The sequence below is a fragment of the Lithobates pipiens genome, unplaced genomic scaffold (assembly GCF_037356315.1).
Source record: "Lithobates pipiens isolate NorthernLeopardFrog02 unplaced genomic scaffold, aLitPip1_a1.2 Scaffold_8, whole genome shotgun sequence".
Lineage (NCBI taxonomy): Eukaryota > Metazoa > Chordata > Amphibia > Anura > Ranidae > Lithobates > Lithobates pipiens.
This window is the reverse complement of record NW_027507903.1, coordinates 290,119,315-290,142,528: the sequence shown is the minus strand read 5'-3', so window position 1 is coordinate 290,142,528 and position 23,214 is coordinate 290,119,315. Positions and strand designations below refer to the sequence as shown.

The following is a 23,214-nucleotide window of genomic DNA, read 5'->3' as shown; positions in this document are numbered from 1 at the left end:
CTGTTAAACTCTTTTAGGTTATTTCGTTTTGCATATACCGCTCTCTCCTTACATAGATATTCGTTTACAGCGCTCACCCAATCCTCTATTGTAGGAGCTAGATTTGATTGCCATCTTCTAGCAATCATTCTTCTAGCTTGAAATAGGCATCTTAGAATTACGATAGTTACTCCCTTTCTCTCTGCTTTCTCGTCTCTATATCCCAGGATACACACTATGGGGTTTGATTCTATTACCGTCCTAAAGACTCTGCTTAGTGTTTCTACCACTCCTTCCCAATATCTAAATAATTTAGGACATTTCCAGAGCATATGTATTAAATTTCCTGTCCCCCCACACCTAGGACAGCAATCGTCTGCTCTCTTACCAAATCTAAATAATCTCTGGGGGGTATAATAAGCTCTATTAATTACCATCAAGTGAGATATCTTATGGGGGGGAGAGACTGAGACTTTTGGACATGCCTCTAGAATCTTTTTCCACTGCGCTCGTGTTATATTACCTATGTCTTGCTCCCATTTCCCTTTCTCAACCCTCCCTTTCTTCTCACAATTAATCTGTGCACCCAACTGGGCATAAAATTTAGATATTAATCCTTTAGTGGGTCCTACTTGTGCTACTAGATGTAACAGGGACAGTTCTTCCCATGTTGATACTACGTTTCCAAGCTGGGTCTTTAAAGCGTGCCTTACTTGTATATAAGCATAAAACGACTTTTGTGGTAACTTAAATTCTTTTTGTAATTGCTCAAAAGATTTAAAACCCCTACCTCCATATAGCTGACTCAACCTTACAATACCACATTTTTCCCATTCTACAATTTTTCCAACCCGCCATATTTCTTGTAGCTTCTTATTATTCCAAAGGGGTGTAAACTTTGTTATTTTACTGTATCCCATTTTTTTTTTAACTATATCCCATAGTTTTATCATCATTTTTACTGTGGGGCATCTATACTGGAATGAATCCGCTTCCAGGGTCTCAATCAACGTTCTATGCGGGGAGCCTATTAATACTAATATCCCGTTTGGGGTTCCACCATTCACCTCTTCTATTCCCCCTAACTGTTGTAATTGGGATGACCAAAAGTAGCACTCCGGGTGGGGGACTGCGAAACCACCTTCCTCTCCCGGTAGCTGGAGCATCCGCAACCTCAATCTAGCCTGTCCTCCCTTCCATATTAATTCCCTAAACAGCATCTCGATCTTATTAAACCAACATCTATTAATCCATATTGGGGAATTATGCAATATGTATAAAAGTTGGGGCATCCATATCATTTTTATCAGGTTGCATCTACCGGCCACCGAGAGAGGCATTCTCTTCCATATAGCAATTTTTTGTTTAAACTTAACCACTAATGGGACTAGATTATAATTTATATACTGGTTAGGATCCCTTGTCAGGGTTACTCCCAGATATTTCAGCTTATCTACTGTTGCCATTTGGGGGATTCCCAGGGCTGTTTGTTGACCAGTTGGGTCTAACGGAAGACATTCCGACTTTTCCCAATTAATCTCCAGTCCTGTGAAGCCTCCAAACCCTTGCACCAATCCTATTGCCTTTGGCAGTGAGTGCCTCATATCCCCCAGAAATAACAGGATATCATCTGCATAGAGAGAGATTTTTTCCTCCCCCGTTTTTCTCAAAAATCCAACTATTTCCCGGTTTGCTCTGATTGCACATGCCAAAGGCTCTATAGCCAACACAAAGAGCAGGGGCGACAATGGGCACCCCTGCCTCGTCCCTCTCCCCAGCTCTATTTTATCAGAGAACTCGTTATTAATTTTTAATCTAGCGCTAGGTTTATCGTATAGCATCCTAATCCATCCTATAAAAAAAGGACCCAGGCCAAATTTCTCCAAGACTTTCCATATATATCCCCATTCTACACTATCGAATGCTTTCATTACGTCCAATGCCACAACTGCCCCCGGGGTATCATTATCCGTTGGGATCTGAAGATTCAAGAACGCTCTTCTAATATTTATACTAGTTGACCTATTGGCAATGAACCCTGTTTGGTCCGTATGGACTAATCTTGCTATAACTCGATTAAGCCTAATCGCTAGAACCTTGGCCAGTATCTTTGTATCAGTGCACAAGAGAGAGATTGGTCTATATGCTGCTACATCTAGTGAGTCCTTTCCTTCTTTGTACAGCAAAATTATAACTGCCTCCATCATTGATGGTGGCAGTTTACCCTCCCCATATGCTCCTCTTAACATCTCCAGAAGCTCAGGAAGCAGTATCTCGCCATAGTTTTTATAAACTTCAATCGGTAGCCCATCTGGCCCAGGCGATTTCTGATTTGGCATACTCGCAACTGCTTCCTGAAGTTCCTTCAGAGTTATAGGGGCTTCCAGTTCTTCTCTTTCTTCTTGTGTCAGACATGGTACCTCTAGGTGGCCTAAAAATGTTTCCATCTGCTCATCCATCCCCACTTTTTGTGCAGTATAAAGTTTTTTATAATATCCTCCAAATACTTGACATATATTCCCAGTTTCCGTTATAACTTCTCCCTCAGTTGTCCTAATCGCCGGGATTGAAGAGGGGCCCATGTTGTTCTTCACCAGTTGTGCTAACATTTTTCCCATACTTTCCCCTTCAGCAAAGGAGACTTGCCGATGTAACTGATGTTGTATCTCCACTTTCTTCAGGGTTATTAACCTAAATTCTTCTTGTTTGTCTAACCAGATTTTTTTCTTACCCTGGATGGGGTCACTAATAAAATCTCTTTCAGCCTCCAGCACTTCTCTACCTATTCTTACCTCCTGCTCCTTGGATTTTCTATTTATTTTTGCTATTGATTGGATCAGCAGACCCCTCAGGTAAGCTTTCAGAGTATCCCATAGGATCCCTGACCTTACTGTACCCCGATTATTTTTTAGAAATTCTTTTAGCTCCCACTGGATTCTCTCAGGGCGTTCTTCCGTCTCTTTTTTTATTAGTTCCAACCAAAGCGGGTTCAATTTCCACGCCCTCTGTACCCTTCGTTCTCTCATTTTCAATGCTACTATCACTGGAGAATGATCTGAAATCCCCCTGGGCTGGTATTCAATCTTTTCCACCATTTGTAGGGCAAGGTCATTCCCCAGTATCATATCAATCCTGGATAGTGTAGAATGCGCTACCGAGTGACAACTATACTGCCGGACTCCTGGATTCCCGGTTCTCCATAAGTCCAGCAGTCCTACCTCTTCCAGGTACTGACCCATTCTCCCCTGCCCAACCGATTCCACCAGTTTTTTTTCTGGGAATCTATCAACTTTAATATCTAAAACCGTATTGAAATCCCCTACTATTACTATAGGAACACCATCTATCCCAACTAGGAAGTCCTGTAATTTAAAAAGCACTTCCATTTTGAATGGTGGGGGAATATAAATATTTGCCAGCATACATTCTCTATTTTCAATTAAACAGTGTAAGAAAATGTATCTACCCTTTTCATCCAGGCTAACCCGCTTACATACAAAATTCACCCCTGTTCTTACCAGGACACTCACCCCTCTACTATATGTCGAGTAAACAGAATGGTATTGAGATTGGTATTTTCTACTCTGCAACCGGTATATTGTATCTCTATTTAAATGAGTCTCCTGCAGACATAACAACCCTGCTCCACATCCCTCCAACCTTGAAAGCACCGCTTTTTGTTTCACCTGCGTCCCCAGGCCCCTCACATTCCAGGAGCCTACCTTAATTTTTCCATCCTGCATTAACACCAATAGATGAAAAAGGGAAGTGAAACAGGATGGAGAGAGGATACAATGAACAGTCTTATGAAAACACTGCTAGGATCCATTCCCACCCTTTTAATTAAATTATACCAACCTCCCCTATTATTAAACCACAGTATAACAATAAATTTCCCAAACATCATCATTATTTCATATATTATGTGTCTCTTAACGTGAGTTATACTATATAATTGTTTATTACCATTTTTCCCCGTGAAACCAACAGATTTTTCTTGTTTTTTACCACCCCATATTTTACCACCCCTAACTTTGTATCCTTTCTTTATTTGGATTATCTCCTGAACTTCTTCTAGTGCAAACATATATTTTTTTCCCACCCTCAACCTCCCCCCTTTTCTTCCCTCCCCTCCCATTCTACCCCCTCCCCCACCTTCCCAGGTGTTACCCAAGGGGCTATTAGTGACCATATACCACTCTCTTCACAACCTATTCACCACCCACACCTGTTACCCTCGCTGTGTGTTGCCTCCCTCCCACCCCCCCCCCTTTCACACAAAAAAAAAAAAAAAAAAAAAAAAAAAAAAAAAAAAAAAAAAAAAATAAAAAAAAGAACCATGCATACTATACCCCCCCAACTCTTCCTATCTTCCCAGCACCCTCCTAGCCACGGTCCCCAGGGGCTAAAATTTTTCTTTATTTTCCTCTATCCATTTTTCCACTTCCATTGGGGAGCAGAAAACCTGAGTATGTCCTAGAGCATTAATCCGTAACTTTGCCGGATAAAGAAGAGCATATGACACACTAAGCTTCTGTAGCTTGCGTTTCACCTGAAAGAACTCTGCCCTTTTTCTCTGGAGTTCTGGGGAAAAATCAGAGTATAATGAAATTCTAACACCCCTATACAATACATTCCCCATTTCCCTTGCTTTCCGTAATAACACCACTTTATCTTTATAATTGAGTAATTTCATCAGTAATGGCCTAGGGCGCCCCCCCTCAGGTGGGGCTCTAAAGGGTACCCTATGTGCCCTCTCTATAGAAAATGTTGTCGAAAAAGCCTCCCTTCCGAACAGATCAACCAAAAGATGCTCCATAAATTCAGCAGGGTTTACACCCTCGCTTTTTTCAGGAAGTCCCACTATTCGCACATTGTCCCTCCGGAGCCTGTTTTCCATTTCTTCCATTCTTGTACTATAACTACTAAACTGCTCCTTCAAGCCTTCTACTTCTTTAATTAAGAAGGTTGTATCATCTTCTAGTCTACTAGTCCTCGTCTCGAGTTCGGTCGTTCTTTCCACCACTTTCTGTAGGTCTTGCCTTACCACTAGTAGATCCTCCTTCACTCCCTTCATTTGTTTACAAAGTTCTTTCAGAGAGATGTTACATGCATTTACGGCCAATAGCACGTCCTTTATAGTTGGCTCTTTTTCTATCAAGGGGGAGTCGCCTGTTATAGTTTCTGTATGCTGTTCCCCTGCATCCGCATTTTTATTTACTGAGGATTTTGCCCCTGCTCCAGCCTGCGTATTAATATTAATGTTTGACTGTCCCATACTTTTCCTTTCGGTCATTACACCTTGCTGCACCTTTGACTGTCCTTTTTTTGCAGGAGTCTGAGAAGACTGTGCAGGGTTATGAGCATATTGTTCTAATTTGGCTGCTGTGGCGGACTGTTGCGAACTTTTTTCCCCCCTTTCTTTTGCTGAGCGCAGGTGCTGCATATTACTTTCCCTTTCTCGCCGCTTCCTTCGGAACAATCCTGGGTATAGCACAGTTTAAAAGGATTTTAACCCTGCCGCCCACCAAAACAATAAACTTTAAATGCGGTGAAAGCCGTTTCCCAGTGTACATTTCAGGTATCACAGACTCTTCCTGTTTTCTTGATTTTTCTAGGCTTCAAAACACCACACACATTTATTTTGCTCACATCAGCTCGTGTACCGTTCAGCCCGTTAATACCCAGACACCGTCCTTCAATTAATACATATAGTTCAGTTGTTACATTAGCGCAGTACTGAGCTGGACTCACAGTCAGTCCACAGACCACAGGTTCCCAAAGTCTGATTTTCCTGAACACTGCATACAAAATGTTCGGGGGTTTGTTTCCCCCTTTTTTTTTTCTCCTATAACAGCCTCACACACAGGGCGGTAGAGTCCGGGCATCCAAACATCCAGAGGGAGAGGAGGAAAAAAAAAGAAAACTAACAGGGGCATACAGGACTTTCTTACCCCCTTCGGTGCCTATTTAACTGTTACCGGCCCACGAGCTTCACTGTATCCCTACTTGCTCCACCAAGCCTCTGCTTGCAATGCCCCTCAGTCAGCCGGTTTCTTCCTCCCCCACAATCCCGCCGCTTACCTCCTTCCTCCTGTCGCGGCTTACCGGGGAGCGGGGGAGCGTTCGAAACTACTCGATACTGTGAGCGGCGTCTCTCGGTCCGAGGGGTTCGGCGTTGGTCGGGAGTATTCGTGGGCTCGTCCTTCTCTGCGGCCGTCAGGATACGGAACCCGGAAATCAGCGGAATTCAGCAGGGGTCAGCGAGCATCTCCGAGATCTCCACACACCAAGGTGATGCAAAGCCGTCGCTCCTCCTCCCGTCCAGCGTCCTGCTATGCTGCCAAGCTGCTCAGCTCCGACCCTTCTCTTGCTGTACCCGGCCGTAATTTTTAAGCACACCACGCTTTCGCCATGGGGGCCAGGGAGGGAGACACACACAGCGTCTTCACGCACTCACTCACTCCACTCTGCACATCCTGTCACGCCCCCCTAGAATATCATTGACAAAGATGCAGTGGAATTTCTGCAGGCCAATAGAACTTAAACATAGAATGCACTTTTTGCCAATAGAACTTAAACAAAAAGTGCATTCTATGCAGCCAAAAATATAGAAAATATACCAAATCAAATCATTATTATTCAACCAAAAAATAAAATAAAATCCTCATGCATGTGTCCTGCTTCTTAATATAGGGGGTCAACAATGCCAAGAACTGATGAAAGCAGGGGTCTGTCATCCGGAGTTAATTCCAAAAATCATCTGGATTATTCTCCTGGAGGCATATGACATAATTGGGCACGATTAATAAAGCCACCAATTTTTGGTCCAAGAAATCCTCCTCCTCCTGTTCCTGGACTGGACTTGGGTCAAAGCAATAACTCCAAGGCCAATAATAAATAACATGTTATCTCCTTGGATTCCGCAACATGGCTGGTTTACAAACTGGCGTTCATAAACGAACTGAAAAGCGCAAAAGGAAAAGCGCAAACTGAAAAGTGCAAAATGAAAAGCGCAAAATAAAAAGCACAAAATGAAAAGCGTGATTCAACGCTCACCAAACTTCTACTAACACAAAATTAGCAGAAGGATGCCAAAGGATGGCGCTAAAGAGCTGAAAAACCACATAGTATGTCACTAGGTTCGTGTTTGTTGGCCAACAATTCCTTGCTGTTTGTATGCAAGACAAGTTCCTGGCGACTCCAGACTGCAGGCGCTGTCCTCTTTTAGGTACCTCAGAGTTCTTGTACAAACGCCCCTATCCATGTATATCACCAATAACTTAGACCCGCTACTAACTCGCCTACAGGAGCAGACTAAACAATGGATGGACTTGCCTCTGGATCTTATGGGGAGGGCAAATACACTTAAAATGATCTACTTACCAAAATTGCTATATATTCTGGCTAACTTTCCCTGCAAAATACCTAAATCTCTTTTCAAACGTATAGACACAATCTGTACAACGTTTCTGTGGAGTGGCGGTTCCCCTAGGGTGGCACTTGAGACGCTAAGGCTGCCGACACACTTGGCGTGCTTGACGTTTCCAAATTTCTTCCTATACTATTTAGCGTCTCAGTTGATGCATATTCATCACTGGCTGCTCCCAGTCTTAGCAAATGCTTGTACCACTACTGAGGGAGCCATTGCATCTTCCGTGGAAACTCTCCACCATGTTATCTACAGGGGCACAGTTCCATTTAGACCAGGCACCTCTATGCTGGCTACATCCCTCTCAATTTTCCGACACATCACTACAAAAATTTCCCGACATACATGGTTGACATCTCCAAATAACCCCCTGTGGTTCAACCCCACTCTACAGTAACTATACTCCTTACCTGACCCTAATCGCTGGTACTCCAAAGGGGTAAAGTATCTGTGCCATCTATACAATGCACAGGGCTTTAAATCTTTTTCTCAGCTAAGACTTGACTTTGACTTACCACGTTCATACTTGTTCTACTATTACCAGCTCAGACATGCTATCCGAATTCAGTTTGGCTCCCCGAATGACCCTACTGACCTACTTCCACTTGAGAAACTGATGAGACAACTCGACCCCACTAAACTTATTTCTACCTAATACGTTACCCTAATGATAGATTTTAATCCCAGATTTAGCAAGGCTCAGGACAGATGGGCCTCCATGGACATATCGCTTGCAGAGGATGACTGGACAGAGTTTAGTGACACGTACAAGACCTCAGTTATCGCATCACGGGACCGTATCATACAGATAAAGATCTTCCATCAATCCCACCTTTTTCCCCCGGCTAGATTGCATAAAATGGGTTTGATGCCTACGGCATAATGCTTCCGCGGCTGCGGCCAGGATGCCGATTTTTTACACTGTTTCTGGACATGCCCAGTGGTTCAGGACTTCTGGGTGGAGGTGGGTTCTTTCATCGCCTCAGCTTTAGGCCTCCCCAACATTGTTCATCCTAAGAATGGTCTTCTGGTCATTTTTGGTGACATACAATTATCCTCACATGCCAAGGGACTAGTACATATTCTCTATTTCTATGTCAGAAAGGTTATACTGCTATCATGGAAGGGTACACAGACCTATCCGAAAACCCTTTGGTTAAAGTTGATTAACGATGCTATACCACTATACAAGCTTACATTTGAGCTCCAGAAAAGTAAAAAAAAAACTTTCCCAAACTTTGGGATAGTTGGCTGGCCAGCCCCCTGACCCTCTCCCAATAAAGAGTACATACTACAAGTTGCCTATGGGCCGTGTCACAGTACAATACACTATTTTCAGACTGTCGTTGCTGCTGTAACTTGATTGATAACTTGAACTATGCATTACGATAATTACTGTTTGATCGCTGTACCACCATCTGTCTCCTAACTATATAAGCTTAGCACTTGACGCAGTATACCAATGACTAACCGAGTGTGTTCTGCGGTTATCTGTTGTTTTGTTTTCAGTTTTTTTTTGTATATATGTTGGTTTGTGCTAAATCCAATAAAAATATCTTTAAAAAAAACACAAGTTCTTGGCCAACGCTCTTCGGACAAAAGTCAGAGGTTTTGTATGTGAAAAATCTGATCATGTGTACGAGGCTTAAGAGGGATTTTCCTCACTTTGGAGAGATTTACTTTCAGCTCCTATTGTGTTTAGAGGACAAGAGGTAAAAGGAAATCTGAGAAATAGATTGATGACAGGGGTTTTAAAATGAAAAAAAAGTCCTAGCTTAAGATAAATTTTAACAGCTCGACTTTTAAATTGTTGCTTTAAAAGGATGCAAGAGTTCCGATGGAATTCTGCCCAAAAGGTCTTGCCTACACACGATCACCCCAAATTCCGACTGCCAAGAATGTGGTTACCTACACCATGTATGACGGGACTAGAAAAAGCAAGTTCAATAGCCAGTGCGCCATACTTTGGGCTCCTTCTGCTAATCTCATGTTTATCTTGTGTTAGTAGAAGTTTGGTTAGAGACGATTCGCGCTTTTCAGCCTCGTACTTTTCAGATCGTTGCTGCTCTTCAGTTTATGCTTGTGGGTTTGTATCTGTTCTTCAGTGCGTGTAGTCAGTTCGCCTTTGTTTGTCAGTGCGTGCTATTTATAGTAGTACCGTGTTTGATTCCCATTGTGTTCTGGTCTGCTCGTTTCTGATTTTCAGCTCGTTCTTTCAGGCCTTGTTGTTTTTCAATGCTTTCTGTTTAGTACATTCTGATCAGCCGATTGTTTTGAAGCCATGTTGCGGGTACGTACTCGTCGTAGAGTTCGTACTGTGCGGGGGCTTGGTGTCGGAGTTCTTACTTTGACACAAGCCCAGTCCATGAACAGGGCGAGGAGGAGTTCATGGACCAAGAATTGGTTACTCCAGCATGACCAATTCTCGCACATTCCTTTGCTTCATGAGACCCATGAGAATAATCCTCATGATTTCAGGAATTATCTCTGGATGACAGATCCCATTTTTCACTGTCTGTTGGCTTGCTCACCCATTATATTAGCAGGCAGGATAACTGCATGAGGCAAGCCATCACTCCGAAGCAGAGGCTCATCACCACGTTGCGGTACTTGGCGACTGGGAAAAGTCTGCAGGACCTCAAGTTCTCGAAAGGCATCTCCCCCAAGGCTCTGGGGATCATTATTCCAGAGACCTGTTCTGCCATCATTCAGGTCCTGCAAAAGGACTATATTAGGGTAAGTTTTCTCATTCAACATCACATTCTATGTATTTAATGTTTGCTAATGTATTGTACTTCTTTCATCATTCCCTAATTACCATGATTGGAATATGCTGTGAATGTCCCCTTTATCCTCATGCATACTGGAACTTTTAATGCTCCTTTTTTGTCCTTCATGCATATTTGCCGTCACTAACCTCCCCAGCATGCTATCCTGGGCACATACACACCTAGTCTAGTCACTTAACAATGTATTTAGTTAGCTCCATTGTAGTAATTTACCCTAAACACCCCCTAAAATGTGTACAAATGTTATTTGTGTCCTTAAATTCAGGCAGAGTGCCAGAGGCTTTTTTAGGGGGGCCCAAAATCATTTGGAACCCTCCCCCCAACCTCTAAGTCAGCTGATACCAATCCTCTGCTGACTTTGCCATACCCATACACACTATACCAACCTCTTTTGTGTACATATTTATGGATGAATTCACCAAAGCATTTAGTGCAAGGGCCTGCCTGAATACTTTCAAATGGTACTGTTTAAAGTTTTGTTCTCCTATTATCTTGATTGATAGGTGATTGCAGAATATAAAAATGTGCTTCCATTTTTTTTTTTTTTTTTATTATACGACTTCTTACCTGTCCAGTGAGTGCCAATAGTGTAATTAAGGAGGGGCTGGCCAAAGTAACACACATTACTTTGTCACTCCATTACTTAGTGGAGAGGGTTACCTATCCAAAATATACCCAGCCCCCCCTAAAATTTTCCAAGAGGGTGAGAAATCTGATAAGTGGGCCTTATATTTTTGCCTTTAAATACTCGTTCCAAAAAATGTTATACTGATGTTGGCCAAGAATGTTTGTGTCTAATCTCCCTGCAATGTTTATGTGTAAAAATACTAATTTGATTTTTCTTGTTTGACTGGCAGACTGTGGCTTCCCAATTTGCCCAGCGGTGGGATTTTCCAAACTGCGGAGGGGCAATCGATGGGAAGCACGTCCACATTGTCCCACCATCCCATTCGGGGTCATACTATTTTAACTATAAGGGGTTTCATAGTATTGTGTTGATGGCGGTGGTGTCGGCGACATACGAGTTTCTGTATGTGGACGTGGGGAGGAATGGCCGATGTCAGATGGTGGAGTATTTTCCCGGACCAAGTTCTACCGATGTCTCGAGAGTAGTGGCTTGGGATTGCCACCTCGGGAGGAGAACGTCGAAGGACTGCCATTTGTGTTTGTCACAGATGAGGCATTCGTTCTGGGTGACCACATGATGAGGCCATTCCCCCAGAATGCCCTCACCCTGGAGAAGAGTGTTTTTAATTACCAGCTGGCCAGAGCCAGAAGAGTTGTAGAGAATGCGTTTGGGATCCTGGCCATCGTGTTCCGCCTGTTTCAAACGGCCATAAATATGGCGGAATACAAACTGAACTATACCTGAGGTCGGACTTAGTAATGAAACACTGACAGCCCTGGAAGTGGGCCATCCTGGCTTGCCCCCTAAAGCACCGTGAAGTGTGGCAAAAATATTTATAATATTTATAATATTTATAATATTTTAAGGGTAGGCCATTGCTTTGCCACCCAATTTAGAATAAATATTATTTTTTTATCAGATAAAATCTGAATTTTCATTTACTACTTGGGTTTCTTTTTGCTGTCTCCTAGGTTCTCCTATTGCACTTATAGTGCCAAGTGGTTTTTCCATTATTAAATAACACCCATTGTCACTGTAAACAACAACTTAATACAAAAACTGAATTGATCATTAAAAGAAGAAGCCACACATTTTTGAGTATAAAATCTTTTATTCTGTGCACATGTACATGTGCGTTGTAAAACATATTTTTGGTAAAAACACCAATTCTTGTTTTCTTTTTTTATAAAAAAAATTTAGGGTACATAAACAGGTATGTTTAAAAACATAGCATACACAACTCTGGAACAAAGTTCAACATTTAAACACTGAAGGCAATATCAGACATTATAGTGTCCAAAATGTCTTGATATTGCCTTCATCAGATGGGGTGAAGTCACCCCCGTAAAAGCAAAGTTTTGAAGATGCACACAATTTGGGAGCCAAACTGGGGATTTCCTTCCTGATCCCATGCCTAATGTCAACATGTGCTATCTCCCATCATCTGGGATCAATGGACGTGTTTTGGGGTGCAACCACTTCCTCTCTCCTACTTGAGTTTCCAGGAAGGAGTTACAGCCACAAAACGCGTACATTGAGATCCCCTGATGGCAGATAGCACATGTTGACACACTGTGTGCATCTTCAAAATTTGGCTTTTAAAATGATCCAAAAATTAATGGTATAAAAAAATGGTGTCATTTTTGGGGTATTTAGACTCTTCCTAGGACATCAATCATGTTCTTCCGTTTTTGTTCAATCTCAATAATTTTTTGCTTTATACAGTCTAAATCCCGACTACAACACATTATCTCTTGGATTAGCCTTTGGGCACTGTCACTGGTGAAATGATGAGATTGTTCTTCCACAACCTGTACATCACCTAAAAAATAAAATACACACCATGTATTATAAAAATGTATGCATACCCTCTATTACCTGAATCAGGGGTGTCAGACACTTACCTGTTGTGGTGACAATCTCTACCACCTCTCCATCCTTCACATCCTCAGATTGTAGTGACATCTGTTCCCCTTCTTCGGGAGGGGGGGGAGTCCCTGGTGTGCTGAGATGTCCCGAGTTTTTGCTCCCCTATGAGAATGAAACAAAAGGTATACTTAGTACACAATTATTTGAGGCCAGAAATAGGAATATGAAACATTGCTGGGAAGTGGCATGCAACTGGCTGTGTGAGTTCCAAGTTGAAGACATGATTAATTCCCTTAACCAAACTGGAATACTTACCTTTTTTGGACAAGTTTCACACATGACACACCTGTGTGGGACACCATAAAAATGTGCTCTGGTGTCCCACAATCGTGCTCCTGAGTCCAGATGTGTAAACAGCTGCTGAGTGTCCTCTCTTTACATTCCACTGAATCTAGTTTGCTATTCCTTCTAGTTTCAAACACATCTAGACAACAAAGTCCTAAACTTTTTTTAAATACAAATTATCATGAGCAAATGAAGTTAACCATGTATCTGGCAAAAACATCGTATTTAGTTGGCAAACGAACAATGTTTATTATGAACGATTACTGTGCCACCCACGAACATGAAAGTAGCCATTTTAAACTGTACAACAGTAAAGAAAAGCACATGACGTAGCATGCAAGTAATAATAATAATAATAATATGAACACACGACAAGTACTTATTTTAGAAGAACTGTGTACAGTGTATATAAAGCGTAACACACCTGTGTCATACATACGATCTGTGAGCGGAGAATGACGTAAAAGGAGCGACGACCGTTATGACGAAAGTACAATTTGAAGTTGGTGCCTCAGTGGCCTATACTGCTTATAGATTGAGGCCTATCTTGGATCAAGATTAGGAGAGTTTCGCCTGACATTAGGGTTTGTCTTGTGTTGTGTCTTGCAGAGAAAATGGATTCAATGATAGGGAATTTCTAGAAAGATTCATTGATATGCACAGAGAGCTGCCCTGTCTGTGGGAGCTGAACCACCAGTTTTTTAATAATAAAACAAAGAGGGAGGCAGCACTGGATCAATTGGTGGAATTTGTGAAGCCAGTGATCCCCACGGCAGACATCCCCAATTTGAAGTCCCTAATTGGTGGCCTGAGAAGCACTTATAATAGGGAGCACAAGAAGGTCCAGGATTCCCCGAGATCAGGAGCTGCAGCAGATGACATTTATGTCCCCAGGCTGTGGTACTACGACAGACTGCATTTTCTGGCAGGCCAGACTGAACCCAGGCCAGCACTCTCCAGTCTTCCTTCAAGGCTTCCTTCCCCCCCATCTGAGGCTTCTGACGCCCACCCTGGGCCTTCCAGGCAGCAACATGTGGAGGAGCCCAGTTTGAGTCAGGTATAGAATTCTTCAAAATATTTCTGTTTGTCAAATTAATTATGTGAAATATATGTTAGTTTTGATCACTAATTTCTGATTTCACAAAGTGTTTTACATATCAATAGAGAGTAGTGGCCACAAATGATTGTGACAAGAATGAAAAATGTTGGGGTTAGAATGATAGTCTTTTCTATTTATTAACATTCAATTTGCAACAGTCATGAGCTGAAAATTGTGTGTGATTGATGACCAAAAACCTAAAACTATGTACCATTTTTCATACACAGGAAAGCCTCAGCCAGGACAAGGAAAGTGGCAGCCAGGAGGTGGCCGGGCCCAGTAGCCTGCCAGAATCGCAGGTCCCTCCTCTCCGCCTCCCACAAAAAGTGGCAGGAAGAAGAGTCATGTGAAGGAGGCAGTAATTGGCCTATTTCTGAAGGTTACTGCGGCCCTCACAACCCCCCACAGTGTTCAAGAGGACTTTGCCTACATTACAGCATGCAAAATTCTGGAAATGGAGGAGGGCCAATGCCTCTTATGTGAGGAAGTGATCTTGCAAGCCCTAAATAAGGGGTTGAGGGGCCAACTCACAAAACAAACCCACATTTGTGAGTTGAACCATGGTCCTCCTCCTCCAGGTCCTACTCTTCCTCCTCCACCTCCTGCCACACCTCCAACACCAGAGCCACAGCCTGGAAGGAAGCATCTAAGGAAGACCAGAGAGTGATGGCCTGGGTTTAGTGTGGTCTGACAAAAGATGTAGGCTGTTGTATGACCACAGCTGGGGGCAGATATGCCATCTGCTGCTGTTCCTGATCTCTTGTAGTCCTGGACCGGATTGTGCTCACTGTTATAAGGACTCCTCAGGCCACCAATTTTGACTGTGAAATAATTGATGTGTGCCCTGGGGTACAAAGGCTTCACAAATTTCACCAGTTTCTCCAGTGTTGCCATCCTCTTTATTTTGTTATGACCCAGAATAAATGGCTATTTTGATTTCTAAAATACTTGTGTTTTTCTTCAAAAAGGACAGTTTGTTTGTGAGTAGAAAGGTACATTTCAAAAATACAATGTCAAATTAACAAGGGACACCAACACCAAACAACCTCCTTGAGATTTCTGAAAACATAATAATAAGTTGTGGAAACGTGTCATACAAAAAAAAATGGAGATCACTATAAAATAATTTACCAAAGCAAAAGAAAACAACAGGAGATCTTGATTAAAAAAATTACAAAAAAAAAAAAAAATTTTATTCTAAACAATATTATGGAGATCTGGCTTTTAAAAAAAATATATTATTCATGGGTTCACGAGAAAAAGTAAATAAAGAAGTTTGTGTGAATATGAGCAGCAAAACAACTTCATACTTCTAGCATTATAAAGAAGAGAATGTGCTGCATTGAAAGATTTAAAAATTATCTGTGTAATGAATGTGCGATCTTCATTATGAACGCTAGTTTTACAAAACCGAGCGGTTCCGTCTTGTACTTGATTCTGAGCATGCGTGTTTTTTTGCGCATTGGAATTGCATACACATGATCGGAATTTCCGATAGAAACTTTTTCTGTCTGAAAAATTGAGAAACTGCTTTCAATCTTTTGCTGTCCAAATTTTGGCAGCAAAATTCCAATGGAGCATACACACAGGTCGCATTTTCTGACGAAAAGCTCTCATCTGTCTTTTGCTGGCCGAAATTACGAGCGCGTGTACGCGGCATAACACTAATCTTAGTAGGTTGCTGAATTTTTAAACTGTATGTTAAAATATCAATACAAATATGTTTTTTGTACAGTTTTGTGCATACGGTATATTCATAAGTTCAGACTAGACATGTGCAATTCGTTTCGGTCCAAATACAAATTCGGACAAATTTTTGGTTATTCGGAGATTCGGATGTATCCAAATCTCTGAATGAAAAATAGTAACGAATAGTAACGAATTTCATTGAAATCGGTTAAAACTTATTTTGTTTTTACTCCATTTTCTAACAAATTCCAACTTTTCAGAACAATTAGAATGCGGATCCGTTGAAAAACGATCGACTGATTTGAATTATGTGTGAAGAAATAGCTGGTTGTTAGCAGTGGGCTGGGAAGCTGGCCGCCCATGTCCTTAACAACTATGAGTCATCATCTGTCAGCTTCCCCACTGACAGATAAAGATAAAGAATGCCAGCAATAGAAAAATGTTTAAAAAATGGCGAAGGGTCTCCCCCCCAGTCCGTACCAGGTCCTTCAGGTATGGTATGGATTTTAAGGAGAACAACACGTCAATTTTTCTTCTTAAAACGGGGACAAGGGCCTCTTCCCGACGTTAACCCCCCCACCCCCCATGTGAATGAGCAATGGGTACCCATTCACCAAAATAAGGGTCAAAAAGTAAGAAAAACAGGAAACAGTTTTTGATAAGTCCTTTATTAACCACTTGGTGCAAATCGGCGTCATTGTACGTTGGTACTTTGATGCTAAATACTGTTGTTACGGCAGCAGCTAGCTGCCATAACCCCGGTATTTTCAACAAAAGTGGTCTCCGTGGCGGATTCACAGCGAGATCACTTTTACTGGGGCGGGAAGGGGGCCTCCCCTTACGCCACATTCTGATAAACTGCGCCGCTTACCGGAGCCATCAGTAGCGGCGGATACGATCGCATTCTTTCTCCTCTGAGACATGGAGCAGAGTGAGGAAAAGATGGCCCCCGCTCGGCTCCATAACATTGAATGGCGGAAGCGATGTCAAACGTCACTTCAGCCCAGTGGTCTTGCATTTTAGTGTAAATGCTAGATCTGAGGTCTTTTTGACCCCAGAGCTCACATTTAAGAGGTCTTATCATGCTTTTATTCTATCTAGTAATAGGAATAAAAGTGACCCAATTATTTTTTTAAAAGGACAGTGTAAAAATAAAAAAATGAAAGCGCCCTGTGCCAAGCTCTCACCCAGAAACAAACACATACGTAAGTTGTGCAAGCATATGAAACTGAAAATCAAAATGTTAGAGGGAGAGCAATAATTCTAGCAATAGACCTCCTCTATAACTCTAAACATGTAACCTGTAGAAATTTTTAAACACCGCCTATGGAGATTTTTAAGGGTCAAAGTTTGTTGGCAAAGTTTGTTGGCATTGCAAGAGCGGGCGCAATTTCGAAGCATGACTTGTTGGGTATAAATTTACTCTGCATAGAATTATCTTTCACAATATGAAAAAAAATTGGGCTAATTTTACTGTTGTCTTATTTTCTAAGTCAAAAAAAAGTGTATTTTTCAAAAAAAATTGTGCTTGTAAAACCGCTGCGCAAATGCAGTGTGACATAAAGTATTGCAATGGCCGCCATTTTATTCTTTAGGGTGTCTGGAAAAAATATATATGTATTGTTTGGGATTCTGATTTTAACTTGTAAAGTGTCAAAAGGAGGCTGGGTTCTTAAGCGGTTAAAAAAGAAAAAAAATAGTGTCGCTCGATGTCCATCACAACACCCGCCGACCCGAAAAATAGAAAATGGCAAAAAATGCTTTGCCTCCTAAGAACTTACCCGCCAACTGCCCTCTCTCTTTAACAGCTCTTACATAGGCAAGGGGCGGGTACACCCGGTTACATAACCCAGTGGCCCCACTCCGTTCTGACATCAGTTAGTAATATACCAAATCTATCCGAAAGGAAACTAAACTAATGTCTTCATTCTGCACATGTCTAGTTCACACCAGCCAAAATTCTTTCTATGCTGTCCCCTGCCAGAACATTTTCTTCTCTTACTGGTCCTGGCACACTAGTCACAGCATTGGGGCCTTGATTGAAAGGTACTCTAGCTGAATAATTCAATACTGAAATTACTGCTCGGTGCATGCATGGTTTGGAATCAAGGAGTAGTTAATTGGAGGTATTTTTTATGCTTGTTAAGCATACCTTATTTGTTTGATATCTGTAGCCAGGCCACATGTCAGCTATTTGATGTTGTGGATGAATGTCAGGATTTAAAGGACCAAATGAGAAATTACACATATTTATGCATTCTGTCAGCACCAACGCATCATTATGTTGGTCTTTTACACCAAGGGGAGCACCAAGCAGGTGGGTTGGCATACTCACCTGGAAGCTCCACAGTCTCTGTGGGCCACATAAACTAAATTTCACACTTTGATGTTCTAAGCAGCCTTCACAGGCACCATTAAGAAAGACCTGTTGTTTAGTTTACCTCACAGTTACAACTGATGGCTGCACAGTGACAGAGACAGAAATAACCACCCAACAGAGAGTCTAAACCCTCACTATTCTATTTGCATTTAAGCAAATGATATAGCTTTCTTCACTTTTTAATGTTGATCAGTTAAGGTGCTAAAACGATGCAGCCTAATTTAGGAGGCTTCTGGACTGTATTGCAGTCAATTGCCATGTAATTATGTGTTGTGAAAACTCTTTTCACATACTGTAGTATATACTGTATGTGAAAGAGTACAGTGAGATCAGAGAAAGATTGGTGTTGACAATATGGAATATACTGATTTGCATTTCAAAAGCTGAGATATCATGACTCCTTAGAATATAGGCATTCTGGAATATACAGAGATCTAGTGAGCCACCAAGTTGCAGAAAGTGAAAATTTGAAATTTGGTGGATTTCAGTGTTTGTGAGGCATCCAATAATATCAACTGTTTTATTAGCTCTTAATCTGGGTATAATATTATAGTAATAATTCAGAAGTTAAGGTGCCCTTAGATTTATGAAGGAACTCAGATATTTAGATACAATCCAATTGCCTTCAGACACTCCTGTCTGAGAGGGAAGAGTAGCTGGATGCTATCATCTTGTCTTTAAGGGGATCAGTAAAGATCAGAGAATGTTTTCAAGCCTAAAGTGTTCAGATAGCAAGCTTGATCTATAAATGTGACATTGTCTCCCAGATTGGCCATGAATGGCCAGATAGAGAGACTGGTTACCCAATCTTCTCCAGACTCATGAGTTGAAAAGTTCTTACAGAAGTTAATGTGTATAGGCTGAAAAGCCCAACTGAGCAGCCCACTTTTTAAATGTTTCATATAGGCCTTTGACAAGAGAAAAACTGAAAATGTCTCCTGTACGTAGATTATGTATACTTTGTAATATTACATTTGCATTGCTGTGCATTTTTCTCTCTTTTTTTCTCTACTTATGTTTCTTCCTTTCTTTACAATTTATTTCAGGATATTCTCAGGAGGAATTTTGAAATATTATGGAAAAGGCCTGGTCCAGAGATGGGCAGTCCTAAAGAGCCTCAAAGATTACAGTTGTCGAGACCTGATGGTGCCAGTGAGAATGTTCCTCTGCGTTCGCCTATATCTTCAAGGATCTGGCAGGCCGAAGATCCTTCACATAATTCAGGGTTTGATGGCGAGGATCTCTGCATGAGGAATTTCTGTGTCAGTGTACATGGAGACCTTGAATTTCCAGAAGGGAGCTTTAGCTTTGACACTGATGCAGAGAGAATCTTAGAGGTGCATAAAGACTTTTCTGTAGATGCTGAAATCAAATATTCTTTCCATGAAGGCAGGGAAGACCAGTCTTCATCAAGACAAGTAGACTTAAACAAGCCTGATATCACTGTACTAGAGACATCTATGCAGAGCCCAAGTATTACTCCTGTGTCATGTGTAATGGAAACAGCTGAAAAAGATGTCTGCGACTCTGAAAATATTGGGGATTACAAAGGGCAAGCTATAAATGATCCCATTGTGACAGAAACAAGACATTCTTTAGAAACAAACACAGATATTGTTCCTGGAGATTGTAGAACGCAAGGAGATACATTAGCAAAGATTTCCCTACAAAACGATAAGAAAGAAACCGTTGAAGAATCAGAATTGGGGAAAGTCACAAACATTACTGTTAAGGAACAAAAGAAAGAAACCCAAGTAGAAGGGTCAGTGGAATATAAGGAGTTTTCCAATGGAGAACTAAGTGGGAAAGCACAAATATCTGGAGCAATGCTGTCAAACAGACAGGATGATACACAAGAAAAACAGTACAGATCTATTGCTGTTAGCCCAATTGTTCCACCTGATGGACAATCATCTTTCAATTTTCAAACAATTGCTCCAAGACCAAGTGGTGAAAATACACATGAAGTAAGGACTGATGATAAGGTGGCCGGCAAAAAAGAGGATCTACCAAAAACATATTCCTTTGAGCTCACCCCTCCTAATGATGATGGTGGAACAGAGACAAGGTATAGGTCTATAGCTGTAAGCCCTATTATTCCACCAGGTGTCTCATCATCTTTCACATTTCAGACAGATCATTGTGCACAACCTCAAAAAGATCAGAAGGCATCTGCTACACTGCAGAGAACAGATGCTGGAAAAACAGATAACCTTCAAAGAATTTGTTCACCAGAACACATCAATCACAGTGCTTTTGGAGTGGAATATAAATCAGTAGCTGTGAGTCCCATTATTATACAGGAGGGATCTTCATTTACATTTCATCCATTAAGAACTGATTGTGGTAGCACAGTGGGAGGACAGGTGACAAATAAAATATGTTCTAGTGAACTGGAACCTCCCAGTCAGGATGTTGGGACTCAGGCTAGAGCAGAGTGTGTGTCGGTTGCAGTTAGCCCAATTATCCCACCAGGTGATACTTCCTCATTTGTATTTCAATCATTACAACAAATTGGAGACAGAATACCAGACAAGCAAGCCACTTGTGCAAAATGTGCACACAATGATGATGCAGACACACAGGCTGGCACTAGTGTGCAATGTGTATCGGTGGCCGTCAGTCCAATTGTTTTTCCAGGTGGACCATCTTCTTTCACTTTCTCATCTGAAAAGACAGCTCTTTCACCTATGGCAGAGCACAACAAAGATGAGAAGACAAAAGATGCAGATAATGTCCCAAGAACATATTCATTTGAGCTCCTGCCTCCAGATGAAGCTACCAGAACTACACCAAGAGTAGAATATAGATCTATAGCAGTGAGCCCAATAATACCACCTGCTGAAGTTTCTTTTACTTTTCAAAATAAAGAAGAAACATTTACATCCAAAGGAAATGAGAGAAAAGAAGATTCAGGTTGTGTGGATGTGCTACCTAAAACATATTCATTTGAAATAACACCCCCTGATGATGATCCAGGAACACAAGCTGAACACAAAGTGGAGTGTGTGTCTGTGGCTGTCAGTCCTTTTGTTTTTTTGCAGGAGACTTCATCATTTCCCTTTCAAGAAGAACAAAAGACCAAGCAACATGACCAGACCCAAAAGCAAGGCCCTTGCAATACTAGTGAACTTCCAAAGACATCATTAGTGACAAAACCACAATACCATGATGTAGGAACTCAAGCTGATATTGCAGTACAGTGTTCATCAATAGCTATAAGTCCCATGATTCCATTGGATGGATCAAGTTCATTTGTATACCAAATGGATGGGGTAAACCAAGCCTCATCATTGCAAATGCAGCATTTAGAAAAGCCGGATATGAAAGATGCTGGAATGCAAGTGTCCTTTCCAGTAGAAACCAGATCAATTGCAACTGACCCCATGACACCAAGAGGAAAATCACCAAGAGCTTCTTATCCCGAAGTTCATGTGAAAGAAGTCAAATCAGGTCCCCCAGAGCCAGTACGAGAAGTCAGCTGGGATGAAAAAGGGATGACCTGGGAAGTATATGGAGCTTCAATGGAAGTTGAGGTTTTAGGCATGGCTATACAGAAGCACTTAGAAAAACAGATTGAGGAACATGGGAGGCGAGAGAAGGTGATGACACCTCAAAATACTCGAGGTAGTTCTGTTAGAGGTGCCGTGGTAAAGAATGAAAGCAAACAGCAACCTGGTGCTTTCCGCAGCTTTTTCCACAGGCGGTCCCGTTGCTGCTCTCGTGCTGCCCCAGCTGTTGATTAAAATAATAAGAGTTAAGCCATTTTAAGCCTTTTTTACAAGCATACAGATGATGATTGATAAACAGAAGTTAATGAATAGCTCACATGGAGGTCAAAACATACTGTACTGAAATGATTTAGATGAAGGAACAGTTCTTGTTTGAGAAATCAGTAACAGGCTTAAGAATGCTACAATCCATTGTGAAGATTGTTGAAGCTACATAAAGAATTGGGTTGGATGATTAGAGAAATTAGAATGTACAAAATGTTACAGGATGTGCTTTTATTTTCAGCACTTTTTACTATTATAATTACGTATGTTGCGCACATTAAATAAATGATTCTCTACACTTGGTGAACGTGACACATGTTAAGATTTACTACGTACCTTTTTAAAATAATTTCCAGATCAGTCTGTCATTTTATCCCTTCAAAAAAGGTAATCATATATCTTGTTTAATGGTGATAATTCACCATCTGACAATAAGCCAGTGCAAAAGAATATTTTTGCATTTAGTATTGATTCCTAATTTCATTACAGTCTGACTCTGTGGGGAAAATTTGACAGTACACGGCACTTGGTCTATAAACTACTACTTTAATTATTTTGGCATCCAGATGCTTATTATCCTAACGCCCATCTTGCTGTAGTAAAAACACCAAAGTTCTCCATTTCACAGTTACAAGATCATTTCTACATCACATGATAATTACAATGTGTGTGGCATTTGTGTGTATGGTAGGTGTTTTAAGGGCAAGGAGATGACAGGAGGCTGCAGCTTCCAATTTTACAGTTACCTTTATCTATAGCACTGACAGGTGCATCGGTGAGTCACAAAAAATGAGAGCTCAGTTATGGAAATAGATTATGAAATGCCTTTCATGAAATGTCAGATCAAAGTAGCTATACAATACTACACAGCGGTAGTAGGTGGTTGTCTGATAGAAACCTTCCTACAAAGGATTATCCCATTGAATAGTCAAACTAACCAATGACTGGTGAATTTGATCTCAAATCAATTGTTATTGTGATAATGCTGTGCTTTTTCTTTTATCTTCAGAAAACAGAGTGTTTTTTTCCATCTGCAGATGTATTTTTTTTTTATGTTGGCTTATTAGTGAAAATATGGAGGCTGACCTCTCAGAAAATACCACTTCTGTGGTTGATCTGGTTCTCATGCTACAAATCCAGAAGAAGCATGAAACAGAAGCAAAGTTGTTCCCGGTCATTGACTCTCTACTGAAGCCAGTGGAGCAGCATGAAAGCCATGCAATTAGCA

General features: G+C 41.3%; 1 protein-coding gene across 1 annotated transcript in view; it reads left to right on the top strand.

Moving 5' to 3' along the window:
• GPRIN1 (G protein regulated inducer of neurite outgrowth 1) overlaps window positions 1-22,298 on the top strand; it is a 120,781-nt gene extending 98,483 nt beyond the window's left edge. The window contains exon 2 of the mRNA XM_077472406.1: window positions 19,257-22,298. Within this exon, the coding sequence (XP_077328532.1) occupies window positions 19,308-21,956 (2,649 nt within the window). The 5' untranslated portion in view covers window positions 19,257-19,307 and the 3' untranslated portion in view covers window positions 21,957-22,298. The remainder of the gene's footprint in view (window positions 1-19,256) is intronic.
• The last annotated feature ends 916 nt before the right edge of the window (window positions 22,299-23,214 follow it).